The sequence below is a fragment of the Clupea harengus genome, chromosome 8, assembly GCF_900700415.2.
Source record: "Clupea harengus chromosome 8, Ch_v2.0.2, whole genome shotgun sequence".
NCBI classification, from domain to species: Eukaryota; Metazoa; Chordata; class Actinopteri; order Clupeiformes; family Clupeidae; genus Clupea; species Clupea harengus.
This window is the reverse complement of record NC_045159.1, coordinates 2924749-2941233: the sequence shown is the minus strand read 5'-3', so window position 1 is coordinate 2941233 and position 16485 is coordinate 2924749. Positions and strand designations below refer to the sequence as shown.

General features: G+C 45.4%; 1 protein-coding gene across 1 annotated transcript in view; it reads left to right on the top strand.

The window, feature by feature from the left end:
- Positions 1-16485, top strand: part of ap2b1 (adaptor related protein complex 2 subunit beta 1) — a 27451-nt gene extending 10966 nt beyond the window's left edge. The window contains exons 15-22 of the mRNA XM_012821971.3: positions 2659-2700; positions 3998-4144; positions 5366-5511; positions 5709-5838; positions 7986-8070; positions 8194-8280; positions 11302-11456; positions 14460-16485. Coding sequence (XP_012677425.1) covers positions 2659-2700; positions 3998-4144; positions 5366-5511; positions 5709-5838; positions 7986-8070; positions 8194-8280; positions 11302-11456; positions 14460-14534 — 867 coding nt within the window. The 3' untranslated portion in view covers positions 14535-16485. The remainder of the gene's footprint in view (positions 1-2658; positions 2701-3997; positions 4145-5365; positions 5512-5708; positions 5839-7985; positions 8071-8193; positions 8281-11301; positions 11457-14459) is intronic.

Below are 16485 nucleotides of genomic sequence, written 5' to 3'. Positions count from 1 at the left end.
AGTACTGTCAAATCAGAAAGCAAATCAGCTGTCACTCGGCTATTACCTGACCAATACCTATCAAACTCGGTGATACTATTCACAACTAATATGTCCTTCATTCTATCAAATATGATGAAATTTGGTATTGTGCCCGCGAGGCACGCGTGACTTTAGTTGTGTTCAGTTATCTGGCGCTGAAAAAAACCACGAATTAGTACTGTCAAATCAGAAAGCAAATCAGCTGTCACTCGGCTATTACCTGACCAATACCTATCAAACTCGGTGATACTATTCACAACTAATATGTCCTTCATTCTATCAAATATGATGAAATTTGGTATTGTGGCCGCGAGGCACACGTGAGTTTAGTTGTGTTCAGTTATTTGGCGCTGCCCTCTAAAGACAGAGACGTGACAGGTGGATCGAGATATTTTCCCGTAAATACCTTTACCTAAATACCTTTATAGACAACATCGATCATACACTCCCATTGCACTCAAACAACCACACTCAAACGAGGAGATATTGTATCAATTAGCCTATTATGTATTGTATTAATTGCACAGAGTTCCAGTGGCGCATGCAGCCGTACGCACTGTGCGTACCTTCTGCTACGCGAGAAGAAGAAAAATATATCATGAACGCATATTTATTAAAATGGGGAAACTATAAAATCGGAGTACAGACAACTAATGCCCAGCGTTGACGATGCAGATACAGAGCTGGAAACAGCTAAATGAGTTACGCAGTGAACTTTATCAAGCCCTGGAAAGTTCGGCAAATTTCTAGCCAAACATTCATTGCGTCCTGAAGGTTTGTATCTATCTACGAAAAGACTGACTGGACTTGCTCTCATGAATATTCACACAGATTTGGAAATCGACAGCGAAGAAGTACTAAAACAATTTGATGCAACTGGCAGAAGGGCAATGCGTTTAGGCTGTAACCCATTATTTGCGCGCGTGTGTGAATGTGCGTGCGTTTCTCTCGCCTTTTATCTTTCACCTTTGAATTATGTAACTTATAAACACATCGGCCTGGCAGAAACAAACAAACAAACAAACAAACAAACAACCCAAGAGGCAACACGCATTTCTGGACCGATGAACAGACGCGATTCATGCTCAATCAACTGTTGTTGTTATTGGTAGTGGTGAAGAGGTCAAGCGGAAAGGGCTGTATCACCACTAGTTGTAATAAAAACAGCGCCACCTATCGTATCGGATATGACATGCTTTCGGCCAATGATTCGATTTATTCACTGCCATGTATATTGGGATAATAGCACCTACCCTCGAAAGAAAGCATAGTCCGACTAAGCAAAGATTCGAATTATACCATCATGTAAACACACTGACTGTTGGTCTGGACCCCATGTAATCTCTGTTCCTGTTTGGGGAGGCTTGTTAGACAACAACACAGACCTTGAAGCCAGGAGGCTTGGTGCTCTGCCAAGCTTGACGCAGAGGTCGGCCTGCAGAGGCAAGAACAGCACTTTCACCTCGTCCTCATCTTGCGTCGTCAAGCGCTTGTTTAGTTGTGGTACACAGTGAATCATCCAGTCCCCACAAACGTAAAAAAAAAGAGAGAGAGAGAAAGAAATGTGCAGTTCAGGTGAGTTTTACAAGCGTGGGGGGGGGGGGGGGGGCATGACGACAAGACTGAACTGGGAAGACTGAAGACTGAGACACAGTGAAAAGAGCCTGTGTTATCTCATCAGTAAACAACAGGTTCTTCTAACCAAACGCTCCGTTAAATATTTCATGCACAGCGTTGTTGTTGAAACGTCCTCCTGACCCATACCAAAGCTGAACAGTCAATCATTTCCCCAGCTAACCTACACAGCTCACTGCCCTTCAGGGAAACTATTGAAATATCGATTCATTAGCTCTCTCTTTGTTTAGGCTGGCGATAATGTCTCTGTCTTAACTAACCATGAACGGTGGTTGGGATTTGGAGGGCTGTTTTATTTCGGGCTGCCCGGGTGCCTTAGTGCAGGTCGTCTCAGTTGGCTTTCTGATGCTGTAGCCTTCTACAGTTCCACGACAGACAGTCACAGACAGGCTTAAAAGCCCCGGTGAGATTTTGACGCCATCGATGAGCTGACACTGAGCTGTTTTGGCTGATTTGGCTCAAACTGTTTATAGTGTTGTGTGTTTGCAGTCGGTGTGAAGAATTCACAGTTTACAGAGTGAAGAGATGGCCTGTGAGGTATGAATCACAAGTGGGATTTAGTTTTCAGCCCTCAATACACAATGTGCTGCCACATGATCATCACTTGGACGGAAATATGGACACAACATTTTCAAAAGGGTTTGTCCTCACTATGACTGGGACGTCCAAATGTTGCCCAGTTATGTTTGTTCATTCATTCATTTAACTGATGGAATGAAATGAGAGCGATAATCTGCTGAATGGTTAGAATGGAGGTGGAATGTTCTTATTGGGGGCCTAGGACACCCAATGTGTCCTTCCCTCTTTTTGTCTCTTTGTCTCTCCCCCTCTGCCTCCCTCTTCCTTTCTATGACTCTCTTCTGTCTCTCATACCATCTATCTTCTCTCAACGCTCTCCTCTCTCTCTCTCTCTCTCTCTCTCCTCTCTCTCTCTCTGTCGATCCTGTGTTTGCTGTATGTGTGTGCAGGTCTGGATATGGGTTTTTTTCTTCTCTTTTGCAGCTCGGGGGAGACCTGGGCGGCGGTGTTGGGGGAAGTCCTGCAGTAAGTGAGCCATTGGTGTCTGCCTGCCTGCCTGCCTGCCTGCCTGCCTGTCTGTCTGTCTGTCTGCACACTGCATGCTCTTAAAGGGTCACAGAGCCACCTTAGCATTGATGTCTACTTAGTGTCTGTGTGTGTGTGTGTGTGTGTGTGTGTGTGTGTGTGTGTGTGTGTGTGTGTGTCTGTGTCTGTGTGTGTGTGTGTGTGTGTGTGTGTGTCACGCTCCAATAATCTGCTCATACTCTACAGCCTTGCTATAGGGTAGTGACCGCTATTATTACCATTAGTGCTTGTGCCTGGTTTTGAAATGAACCTGTTGGGGGAGGGGGTGTTGGATTGGCTGCGGCATGAGTTCTGTGCGGTCATTGTCTGTTTTCTCTTTCTCTAATCACAAATGCATGAGCAACTTGAGCCACCACTTAGATTTAGCCCATTTTCTTCTCTGATTGCCACTGTGTTCTGTGTATCTCAATCGTTTCGGTGCTCCTAGAGAAGAGAAGGACCCGGGGACACTCCTGCTTGATGATGTTGACACAGTCTGATGAAACCCTGTGATCCAGAACCTCAGCATGGTGCCACCGGCCTTATAAGGCGCTTTTCCACTGGAACTCACGTTTTAGGGGGGCGCCACCTTTTAGGCCGTTTTCAGGGGCGAAATAAGTGCCTAATCCGGGGCAGGTACTTCTGTATGACCCTGAAACTGCTGAGTGGTGATTGCAGTAATGGTTGATGTGTATTGGTTAAACTGCGACGTGAATGGAAGACCATTTTTTAAAGCAGCAAGATTTACCAGATGTTACGCAATTAAAACCGCAAAATAAATGACAGCTTACATTCCGTTATAGTCACAGTACAGTACTAGCTGAAATATATAGGCTTTAATTAATCATAGTTACTGGTGAAGTAATTTCAGCTGCCATGAAGCCATTTAATCGAGTGTTAGCAACTTTATACCCAAATTCAACAGTTGACTCGACCTTAAAGTAATCCTAACGTTCTCTAGAAACACTATTGGTGCTGCCACTGGAGAAATATAGGCTCATCATGATTTTGTCGAACTCGGAACTTGACTTTGCAATCAAAGAGAAAAATATAAGGCTACGTCACTTAGGTCCGCAGTTCCTGCACCACAATGGAAACAGAAAGGGCCGATTAAGGTCGCGTTCCCGTAAACGTTTGGCACCTGGGAAGTGCCCCGAGTTCCTGCAGTGGAAATGCGCCTATAGGGACTCCTAGCCTACACTCTCACTTTCCTCTTTGTGTGTGTGTGTGTGTGTGTGTGTGTTTGTGCGTGACACAGGTGGGCCAGAACTTCATCCCCTCGTCCGTGCCGAACACGTTCGCCCCGTCGCCCACCCCGGCGCCCATAAGCAGCGGGCTGAATGACCTGTTTGAGCTCTCGACCAGCATGGCCACCACCGCGGGCGGACACGTGGCCCCCAAAGCTGTAAGTAACCGCCGCTCAGCCAGGCGTGCCGGCGCCCCGCAGACCGACAATCACACGCCTCTCACCTCACCACTCAATCCAGAGCTGCACCTGCTGCCCCAACATGAGCACAGAAACCTGACCCACCAATGTCCATCTACAGTGCCTGTATTTACACAGTGTGTAAACACAGCCATGCTATACACAGCCATGCTTTTATAACACACAACAGTTCATGTGTTACGTATGACATAGTTAGGGTGTCTTTCTTGTGTATAAACCACATTCTTCCTTAGTGTGAACTGATGATCAAGGCTGTCTTTTCTAAAAGGGAGCTCACGTTGTCAGCCCTTTTCAGAGCTACTGAATGAGCCGAGTGCTCTACAGGGCTCATCCGTATGAACAGTGTGTGTTCACACTCTGCGGACGGAGGTGTGTATAAACTCTGGATTAGTTCCAAATGGAAAAATGAGACGGCTATTCATTTGTTCCCTGTCAAATAACCCTTCTGCTCATTATGTCCATGTTTGTATTCAGGCGGAGTTAGACGAGTTCAATAATGGTGCTGTAGCTGTATTCACAAGCCGTCACAGTCCCGGTTTGTTTTCAGTCATATTCGACCCGTTAATGGTCTTCCATTGAGTGCTGTCCGCGAGCATAAAATGTGTAACCACTTTCAATTTGCCTCATAGAAAAATGGCTGTTTGGGTGTCTCTTCTGATTCATTGAGCCTCCCGCTGCGTTGATGCAGTCTCATTCTGAGCGTGTGCGGCCGTGCCGCGGCACACCGCGGACGGGGAATTAAGCCGTCGACAGCACCATTAATAACAGTTCCACTGGTCTCCCCCAGTCCCCTGTAGAAAGTGGGTCACGGGAAGCTCTGCTGAGTGTCGGAACTTTTAGCTCATGTCAGGAGCCCGACGGTGCCATTGTGAGGACAGCCGTTTATTTCAGCTCCTATCTTTGGCCTGTACCGGTGGTGTAAAAACCTTTCTCAGCATGACGAATCCTTGTGTAGTACAGTAGACCTGATATCAGCATGCTGCACTAGTCTATTTTTCACAGGCAGCAGCGTGTTTAAAAATGTCTCCTTGGTCTACTTTTGTGTGCAGCGCTGTTATTATTTATCGTGGCTGAATGGAGCTCATGTCCGTGTGGAGTATTTCACTGGATTTTTGTTGCGCCTGTGTGTGTGTGTGTTTGCGTGTTATCCAGTTATGAGCGCGCTGATCTGTGTTGCAGGTTTGGCTCCCGGCAGTGAAAGCCAAGGGACTGGAGATTTCCGGCACATTCTCTCGCCGGCAGGGGCACATGTACATGGACATGTCGTTCACCAACAAAGCCCTGCAGCACATGACCGACTTTGCCGTCCAGTTCAACAAAAACAGGTGAGCCAAGTTCCTCAAGCTAAGACTGGGTGCCTTAATAAGTAGGTCGTTCTTTTTCATGTCATGACTTGTTTTTTAATGTCCTTGTTTGGCCATTGATGGGACAATGTGGGTAATATATTCTGATGGCCAATTAAGAAGTAATTTGTGTGATTACACTTTTTGTGTGTGTGTGTGTGTGTGTGTGTGTGTTTTAGTTTTGGCGTCATCCCCACCACGCCTCTGCCCATTCACACCCCCCTGATGCCCAGCCAGAGTATCGACATCTCTCTGCCCCTCAACACCATCGGTCCCGTCATGAAGATGGACCCTCTCAACAACCTGCAGGTACGGCCTCAGCGCAATTAGCGCACGCCGGTGCAATTAATCCGCACAAATTAGCCCCTTGCAAAGTTGTTCAGTCCTTCAGGAGCTTCCTTGTTCTGTCTGGTCTGGCCGGTCGGAGACGGTGCCAGTTCTCAATCGGAGCTGATGGGTGCCAGGTGGGCTGGCAGAATGTGGTCTGGCTGGGATGGGGGAGAGGAGGCCTTGTCCACGGGCTCCCCCTGAGGCTGCATCCAGTGGTGGCCGTCAGCTTCAGTTTCGGTGCCAAAGTCACAGGCACCCCATAATGATCCATCATGCTCTTACCTGCTGTCCTCCTATTTACCTTTAGTCTCTCCCCCTCTCTTTTTCTCTCTCTCTTTCTCTCTCTCTCTCACTCACTCACTCACTCTCTCTCTCTCTCTCTCTCTCTCTCTCTCTCTGTCCCTCTTTATCTCCCTGTGCATGAGCGAGGACAGGTGTAGGCCTGGCATCTGGCTGTCCTACAGTAAACAGCTCCAGCCGTGTGTGTTTATGAGTCCTGAGCTCACGCAGAGAACACATCGTCTCACAGCACAAGAGCCGCCAGTACAGAACGCCCTCAATGTCTGAGTGCCTCGCCACAATACGCCGCCTTTATTGACAGATGCTTATTGTGCAAACAGGAATAACGCGCTAGTCAATGCAGACTTGGCACCAAACACTTGACAAATGAGAGCTATTTATTTATGAGGTACAGCTACGGCAACGGCTGGTGGTGAAGCCACAGATACCTTTTTGTTGTTGTTTTTTTTTCATTTCCACTTATGTTCCCCACTTATCTCTCAATACTCATTATGCCAGCAGAGCTCTCAGCCAAGCCCAACAATGGGAGTATTAAGGGGACCATCAGTTTAAATCAGTCTCAATGCGGAGAGGAGGACTAATTAGGAAAAAACGAAAGGTTTTAGTTGAAGGTCTGGCGGTTAGAGATATTGCTATTAAGAGCTTTCTGTAATTAACAGCGCTGGAAGTGTTTTTCATTTTTTTCATTGAAAGCATTTGGATGAGTTAAAGAAAAGAATGCAGGATGCTGAGGTGCTAGATTGGCAGTCACACATTGAATATGGAAGAAGTCGTGACATGACGCAACTACTGACAGGCATGGGATAAAAGCAGTTGTTCTTAGTGGTGGCATGTCTGCTTTGCCTCGCAGTGTATTTGCAAGAAAATATACAATTTAAAATCACATTTTTTGTTAGCAAAACATAAAACAGACCTAAATGAAAGGTGTTACTCTGAAAGCACGATTAAAGATCAGGTCCATCAGCTTGGTGTGCTTCCTGATTGTTTTGATTCTGATGTTTGTGTTTTCAGTGCCTGAAATGCAAATGCCAACACTTTCAATAAGATGTCTGAACTAGACAAAGAGTATGCTTAGAATGCACAGAAATGTATTCAGCAGGGGGAAAAAATACTATCTTCAATCATGCCTTCAGATTTGCTTTATCATTGTTTGCCTGGAGGTATGTTTATTTTGTTTTGTACTGCTCCACTAAAACCTGCTTTTCTTAGCGCCGCGTTCCTGCACTTCATCTCCCTCAGGAAATGAAGGAGTGGAGTTGAGGCGTGTGGCTGGCCCTTGCCATGTAGGTCTCACCCCCACTGAGGTGGTTGAGGCGCAGGTGACATGTCGCCTCTGGTCAGGGCCTGTGCTGCCTTTTGTCGGAAGCGGCCGGAGCCCCCTGGCTGCCTCTCTCTCCGACAGGTCTGCCGGAGCTTGCTGGCTCTCAGGACATGGACAGGAGATGCAGACAGCGACTGCATCAGTAATGCCCCCACCCCACCCTCAAAGTCAGAGATCCAGACCTGCTCCGACCTGCTCATGCTTTTAGTCTTTGTTTTATTCATTCTTTCCCTCCCTCCCTCCCTCTCTTTATTTATTTACTGAAAGTTAATGGTTTTCAAAGCGTATGCTGCGATATGGGGAGCTGTGGTGCTGTTTGGAGTGGATAGGGGTGTAATGTTTCAGTGTTTAGTTGTTTTGGTTGAGTTTTTTTGAGGTCGAGTTATTTTCACTGGGTTTTTAACTGTCTGGTATTTATTTATTTTGTATTCATTTTGGGTGTGTTAGCTAGAGTACTCATGCTGTAGAGATATATTGATCTGTGGATCCCTGTCTTTTGTGATAGGTGGCTGTGAAGAACAGCATTGATGTCTTTTACTTCAGCGGCCTCATCCCCCTCAACGTTTTCTTTGTGGAGGACGGCAAGATGGGTATGATAATGTCCTCCAGCTTTCATCGCATGGCATGAGTCCCCGTCTTCCTTTCATGTATTTCTTTGTTCCTCTCTTCCTCTCTCATGGTGTTGAAATGGCTTTGTTTCTGGTCCTCCGCAGAGAGGCAGGTGTTCCTTGCCACATGGAAAGACATCCCCAATGAGAATGAGCTGCAGTACCAAATCAAAGAATGCCACTTAAATGCAGGTAAGCCTCACGGTCATGACCATTGTTCTGTTTTATGTGAGAGGGTAATTGCCTGTATTTCTGTTTTAGAAAAAGGGAGTGTCATGCTTTGCATGCAAAATAACGTTGACACGCTACAAAAGTTTTAAATACGATTACACGATAATACGATACAAGTCATGAATTTTGATGCTTTTAAATACCTAGAGACTAATTATATACATCATGATCTAGGAACAGATTAGGCTGTCATGTCATATTTCTCGCTTATGTTGCAAAAAAATAATAATAATTCTGATGCTGCCTTTACACAGTTTGTATGAAACATTAAATGGGCAATGGTCAAATCAAATTACATTTGGGACTTTGGGACTAGAGATGCACATTCATTCATTTCTGTTGTGGGTACAGGGGATGTTGTGATGACTTGTTTCCATGTTTGGGGCATAAGCCTCTCTGCAGTTACGTGACAGCCTCTCCGACACGGTTTTTTGCATACGTCACTAGCCCCTGTCACCTTTCACAAAATCCGATAAAAACACTGAATAGATATCACATTTTCATCCCTACTCCGTCTTCCATAACGGTAATGGGTGTGTATTCCCACCTGACTGTTACACACGGAGGTTTGCGCTCCGCAGTATTCCATCAGTTAAACTTGCAATTTCTCAAAGTCTCATTTGCTGTGCCCTTCTGTAATATGTAGTGTTTTCTTATATTGCCTGTGTTTTTTTCCGTTTGCATGTGTTTTTTTAAGTTGCAGTGGGCTGAGCTCTCAGGGCCACCGTACTTCTTGCTTACTGTGGCTCATATCACGAACTAAGTCAGTGTTGTTTCCCACATCACGTAATGTCTGCGTGTTCAGCGTTGTGCTTAAAGAGACAGATTCCTGCCAGATCAAACAGCCATTCGCATAATAAAGGTATCGATTTAAAAAAAATAAAAAAATAAAAGATGTTGGCATCGTACCATTTTCAAAACTCTAGTACCGCGGTACTTTTTCCAGTATCAGTGTAGCGTGTAACACTAATGCTAACACAGCATAGTTCATCCATCATATAGGCTCCCTGCGGCAGCTGCAGTGGTGTGAGCTCCAGGTGAGGTTTCCCTCTCTGCGCACTGTAGAGCACTCCAGCGCTCTGATCCATTTAGATGAGCGCTCTAAACTAGGCACTGCACGCTCAAGAGGGAGGTAGCCATAGCACCGGGGGAATCAAAGCCACTCTTTTCCTCACTGGATCAAATTACTTCTCTCGGCCCTGGGTTTTTGTGGGCTGACTTTGTCCTCTCAGGGCTACTGCAGACATTGTTAAGATGCCTGCAAGAATGGAAGACTCTCTGTCTGCATGTCTGCACATTGAAAGGAAGGGAGCCCACTGTAGATGCGCCAGATTTGGGGTCAGGGGTCAGGGTATTTGGAATCAAACCACGTTGTAATGCTTTCACGCAGTGCTTTTCCTTGAGAGTTTGAAAACAATGTAACGTTTCAAGCACACATACAGTATATGCATCGAATGTTTTCCTTTTTCTTGATTTTCTTTCTTGACACTCTCAGACACAGGCGCGCATGCACACACACAAACACACACACACACACACACACACACACACACACACACACACACACATAATATTGATTTTTCCTATGACTTACTTGGTTACCAGGGTCGTTATTATGTTTGCTTTTTGGGGGAGTTTGTAAACGCTTGATTTCACCGGTTGACTCCTGTTTCTGTTGGTGAGGCTGTTGGTTTATTTGTATACAGTGCGTCTCTCAAGAGATGTGCCTTGGCCAGGAACTAAGGAGTCATTTCTGATATGAGTTATTGTTTTTCTAAAGAGATGGGGGCGGAAAACTCTGTGCTGTCCTCTGTGCACTGTTCCATCATGGCAGACATTTGTGTGTGTCTGAGATAATCCCTTTATCTCCAGTTTGGTCCAGTAACAATCAGGGAAACAATCAATATGTATGCAGAAGGAGGAGATAACAGACCCAGAGGATTCAGACTGGCTTGCTGTAAGTGCAGCCAGGTATTTTCTGCATGAACTCAAAACTTTTTGAGTCCTTTTTCTTCTTTTTTCTTTTGCTTTTTTTCAAGAATGATTCATTCTTGTACTCCAGCCCACTCTCTTCCCCTTTGCCGGTTTAGAAGGGATGGGGAGTCTGCTCTGCAGTAAGAGTATTGCGTGATTTGGTGCTCTTGTGCGCCCCAGATTGCTGTGTGCCGTGTGCTCAGTGCCTAGGGCTGGGCTCGTATCGAGCAGACTGCGCTAAGATAAAGACTCGATTGCCAGTGCTCCAGAGGAGGCGCCCGCCAAACACCCTCGCTGTCCAGTCATGCGTGGCGAAGGGGGCATATTTGGATGACGGCTGTCGCCGTGGGTTTTTCCGCAGCCTCGCCGACCCACATCCGCAGTTTTCCCACCCCCACCCCCACCCACCCATTTCCTGTCATCTGTGTGGCCATCCTGTGTGTTTGACTGTCTTGTTTTCTTCATGCTTTCTTCATGTTTTCTTCCTGCTTTTCACACGCATCCAGCCCCATTGTTTCCTCTTTCCCCTGTTGCTCTGTGAGGATTGCATTATGATGTCACAACAACAGATTGCCGCAAAGGACTGTGGGACTGCCTCTCACACCTCAGGACAGGAGCAGTTGGGTCAGCGGGTGTGCAGCTGTAGATCTGGCTAGTTCTGTGCTGCGTTAGATAGGTAGCAGGCTGTGAATAAGTAGAAATACTAGCCCATAGTTACCACATTATCTCCGCAAATATTTCCTCAGAATCCCTCGACAGTTACCATAGCTCATCTGCTGAAAAGCCTCTTTCCTGTATTTTACCCTTCAGTCGTGATTTCTGTGTTTAGAGTTTCAGCATGATTAAGTATTTCAACTGCCCCTTAATAACATCTATGCTGTAATCTATTGTCAAAGGCTTTATCCATTATCCATTTTAGTTGAAATCTACACCACTGGTAGACACTATTTACTATTCATGAAAGGTGGTCTGAAAATGTGATTTTCTGCTATCCATGCTCCCTTTCAGATACTGTTACAGGGAAACTGCAGAACAATAACATCTTCACCATTGCCAAGAGGAACGTGGAGGGCCAAGACATGCTCTACCAGTCCCTCAAACTCACCAATGGCATCTGGATCCTGGCTGAGCTCCGCATCCAGCCTGGCAACCCCAACTACACAGTGAGTGTCATCATCACCTCTCCTCTTATCCCGGTGTAGAAGACCGGAAGGGGTCTTATATGGGGGTCCATTTACTCACAGAAGTGCAATTTAGTGGCAGTTAGAAAATGTTCAGGCAATTGCGTTAAACAGTTGTGCTTTGGAAGTACCGCTGTCTGTTCAAAACAAATGGCCAGCGTCTCTAGCAGCTCTCCTCACTCGATGATACAAAGATTTGACATAACAGCTGAACATAGGGAAAAACCTGGCCAGGGTTCATTGGTAGAAAAGGGTGAACATTAGTTTGTGTTCGGTTTTATGATTCATCCGTCAAAAAATCTAAAATGCTTTGGGTGAAACATCTCAAAAAATAATTATGAATAGTTGAAAAGCTCTCTTGTTTGGAATTCAGTCTCTCTCTTTCTCTCTTTCTCTCTCTCCTGTCGATGCTCCCTTGAACAACATCAGTCATTTCAGTCAGGACTAAACTGAATTAAATGTGCCTCTCACATTCACTAATTAAAACACAGTACTGAGAGGAGCCTCACCTCTGCCACTGCCGATAAATGACATTTGACAATTCATCATGTTTTAATTTAAGGTGCTGTTCTTGACACGCCTATTTAACAACAAGTCAGTCTCTGGAGGATTTCACAATTTTTCATGGGATTTTTGCGATCAAAATGACAGATTTTGCGATGGTAATCTGCATCTCTGTACAAGGTGAATGGTGGAATAAACACTTTTTGCAATTTCACAACTGAATATAAAGCAATCGCATAATGTGCAATTAGTTCAGTTAACTTTCAATGAGAGACCAGTTTTGGATCCTATTCTATAGAATTATAGAAGTGGAATTAAGTTGCAATTTAATATCAGGGCTTATTTTCTGCAATTTATGCTGTAAATTAACAAAATATGCATCATTGTGAAAAATGAAGTCAATTGATAATTTAGCGTCGAATCATGATCTGGGGCTTTTATTTGAATAATTACAAAAGCTGCACACTCTCGCACAGCTCCTTTTGAGAAATTGACTCAAATTGGGAGGCTGGACTTCAAGGTTGTACTCATTGTGTGACACTTGAATGGCAAAATGACATAAGAGTCACACTAGAAGAGACTGCCTCACGACAGAGACCTTCATTATGCTCGTTTGCCTTTGCCAGGGAGTCTTGTGCCGTGTTCCTGCAAGACCTTCAAAAATGACCAAGACCTTTTTGAGGACGCGACCTATCTCTGCCTTGCAACTAAGGATCACATTTTTTGGAGGACGCTACCTATCTGTCTTTTGAAGCTGAGGATCAAACATAGAGTTCCAGGCCTTTCTTTCATGTTTTTGGCTCTCTCTCAAGCAGGCCATGAGTAATCTAAATGAGCCGCTGTGGTGTGAGAGAGACCTTTTAAGCAGCTCCGAAGCGCCGCTCTGGGCTGTCTCGTGCGTCCTCTCCGTCAGCCGCATACAGCTCCGTCCTGTCGTGCTCAACGAGCTCATCTCTGCAGTTATGCGGCGAGGGGACCTCCGTTCTGCATTGAGTTTGACCTCTCCCCTGTCTCTCCAGCCTCCCTCCATCCCCAGGCTCTTTAAACCCCCACCCCCACACTCAGTCATCTTCAACCCAAGGACAGCACTGCTGTAATTATGTCAGTGAATCACCACACAATCATTATTATGCAGTGGGGCAGTGTGGCCCTGGGAACTGAGTTTTCTTTGTCTCTCTTTCTTTATCTGTCTATCGCTCTCTCTCTCTCTCTCTCTCTCTCTCTCTCTCTCTCTCTCTCTCTCTCTCTCTCCATCTGTCTCTCTCTCGGTCACTTTTGAGCTTTACCATTGGTTCAGCATCAGTTCCCTTCAAGGCACAGGTATAGGCACAGGCTAGGCAGCCAAACAACCAATGGCCCGGTGCCATGACGTGTGAGAAGGCCGCTGGCTGACGTAGGGTCGGAGGAAGGCGGGCAAGCGAGGTGTGAGGGTGGCGCTGGGATTGACATCTATTAATCTCCTGAATAGTCTGGCCCCCTCCAGGTTCCTCCACAGGCACCTGCTCCCGGCACTGCTCCCAGTCTTGATTACCAGACGAGCCCCTGGGCGGCCTCTTCAATTTGGCTGACCTAAATTTCCCTTGGGATTAATAAAGTATCCATCTATCTATCTATCTATCTATCTATCTTCATTATTTATTATTTGGCTAGTCTGACCGTGCCATTTGATTTACTTTTAATTCATCTTTATTGGGAATTGACCTCACCCTGTTTGTGGTGTAATGGTCAATGGCGTTGGCAAATGATCTGAGAAGCAGCAGGCCAGCTGCACAGCACCCAGGGACTGGTATCAAAAAACCTTCACATTTTTCTCCAATATTGCAGTGGGATTGCTCTTTTGATTTATTTGAAGCTGAATACTTGCGGAATAACTCAGGCTAGTTTGTGCCACAGACTGGATAAACGGTTTGTATCCTCTGTGACTTGTCATAGGAATATTTGGCCCACTGAAGTAGAAGACATTCTCAAAAGGTCAGTTGGGAATGCAGAGAAGGTGCTTAAAATTAAAATCTTAAAATTTTCAAAAGGTGCTGTTTAAGCCAGTGAAATTTGAACTGCGTCACGTTCTTAAGACCCGAAAGTGTCTGTCTGACCATTGCGTGACTGTTAAGAATGCTTGTAGTGTTGATGGCTAGAGGTGGAGTGAGAGGAGAGGAGACCTGATATCAGCACAGGGGGATTGTTTCCTGAACCAGAACCAGCCCAAGCTCCCTGCCGGTTTTGAACGAGTGAACGGATGGTGTCAGCTCTTCAAAATAGTTTTTTAGCGGGAGTGAAAAAGAACACCGTCTCTCTTTTTTTTATGAGGGGAAAGCAATCTCCTTTGCCCTTGTCATTTTTTAAATTGAATTGAGAGCAAATGTTAAAATTTCATACATGTCATACTTTCTCTGCCTTTGTCTCCCTCTCTCCCTCTCTCTCTCTCCCTCCCTCTCTCTCTCTCTCTCTCTCTCTCTCACTCTCCCTCTGTCTATCTCTCAGCTCTCCTTGAAGTGCCGGGCTCCTGAGGTCTCCCAGTATGTGTACCAGATGTACGACTCCATCCTGAAGAACTAAAGCTGTCCGCCTCTCCCCTCCACATTCCTCATATGGTGGATCAGACCGCAGCTGTCAGTTTCCCTTCTGCGTTGTATTACATGTTACGTTTCGGAAGCTAAGACATTCACCGCCTCCATCCAGGCCATGCATTCTAATGTTGGTCGGTGAAACATGGTTGGTAGATAGGGAATTTTCCCCCCCACACATACTCCCACGCACAACAAAAAGAGTACTGCATGCTTCCACATCCCTTTCCCCTCAGCCATTTAAAAAAAAAAAAAAACATACTTTATGTTGACGATTGGTTCTGCTCCGGCACTGAATCTACTTACCGTACTTGACCATTCCAGTGAAAAAGAAGGAAGTGTGTCGTTGTGTTGTTTCAGGGTTGTTGTTTTTTTCTTTATCTTTGACGCAATGGGGCAGGGTGCAGAGCATAGGTCAAATGTTTCTTACCTGAGTCAGGAAACAGACAGAAAGGGGGGGACCCAGGAGAGAAAAGCAGCAGAAGTCTACGTAGGCCAAATCACTCAAGTCCATACTCCAGCTCTGGTTTTATCGCCATAAACCACAGCAGCAACCACTATTTACGGTAGCTATTCCAGTATATCTGCTTGATCCATTAGCCAGGGTGAGTTCTGTTTGCCTGATGCCCTCTCACCCCTCCCCCTTTGCTAATGGTGTGTTTGCTGCCATTACCTGATTTTGATGGTGTCTTAATGTGGTCCCCCGTGGGGTGGTAACTGTGGTGCAGTATTGACATGCCCGCCGCGTGCAGTAAGCTGTGCATAGTGAAGCCTATTACTCACACACTCCACTAATGAATTATGTTATGATATATGCGTACTTGTAGTGCTTCGTCCCATTTACAATGCAATATTTTTCCATATGCATATGTAGATTTAAAAAAGAAAAAAGCAGCTGCCTCGGAGGTTATAAAAAGAGTGTGGCTGTCTCAAAATAATGCCAAGCCAATGCCAATATGTGGTTTTGTGTGTTTTTTGTTTACTCCGAGTCTTAAAATGGTGTTTTATGCGATTTTCTTGTCAAGCCTGCAGTCTTGTGCTCATGACAGTTGCGAGGCCAGCCCCTTGCTCGCGGTCCCTGGCCTCAACGGCTCTCAGCAGCGTAAAGTCAGGCACTGTAGATGGTAGATTGGGATCTCCGCAGCACTCCAAGCTCTCTGAGGTTACCATTTATCTCCAAACTTAAAAGACAGCTTAATATCTCAGTCCTGTTTTTTTTTACCTGTGATGTGGAGGTAATTTGGAATTATAATTATATTATAATATTATAAAAAAAATGTTAAAAAAAAAACTTCACAGAAGTACGTGTAGAAATTAAACAACTACTTAGCAAATCACTTACTATAAATGTGATGGAAAAGGTGTGAAAGGTACCAATAATAATATTTGTGACTGTACTGTTCTTGTTGCCATACAAGCTGACGTGCCTGTGAAGCTGCATGGAAGCAGTCTCTCTTGCTCACATTGGAACCCTTCCCTTCGTGCCCGTCTTTGCCCGCAATTTATGCGTACAGCTTGATAGTGAGAGACAACTGTAATCCTCGCACACACACTTCACGCTGTCTAGTTCTGGTTAGAAACTGTAGGTGTGACGCGCTTTTTAAAGTTGAAATAAATCTGATCTAGCAGCCTATCTGGTGGGATAATTACATGCAACCGATCAGCACGGCAGCCCCAGAGGTCCAAGCTTTCTGTTGGTGATAATGGTGTTAGTGTGACAGCTACTTATCGGTCAAGCCGCACTCCCGAGTCTCATCCTCTGAAATATCTCGAGATGAGATGAGACCTTTATAGTAGTTTTTGAAACTGTACCAGGGCGATAAAGCCTCTTGTCATGACTGATTTGATGCTCTCGCCAGCATTCCTTATTGATTACTGTCACTCTGTGTTGCCAATGTTTTATCATGTTTTTTTTGTTTTTCAATAAAACTGTCCTCTCTGTA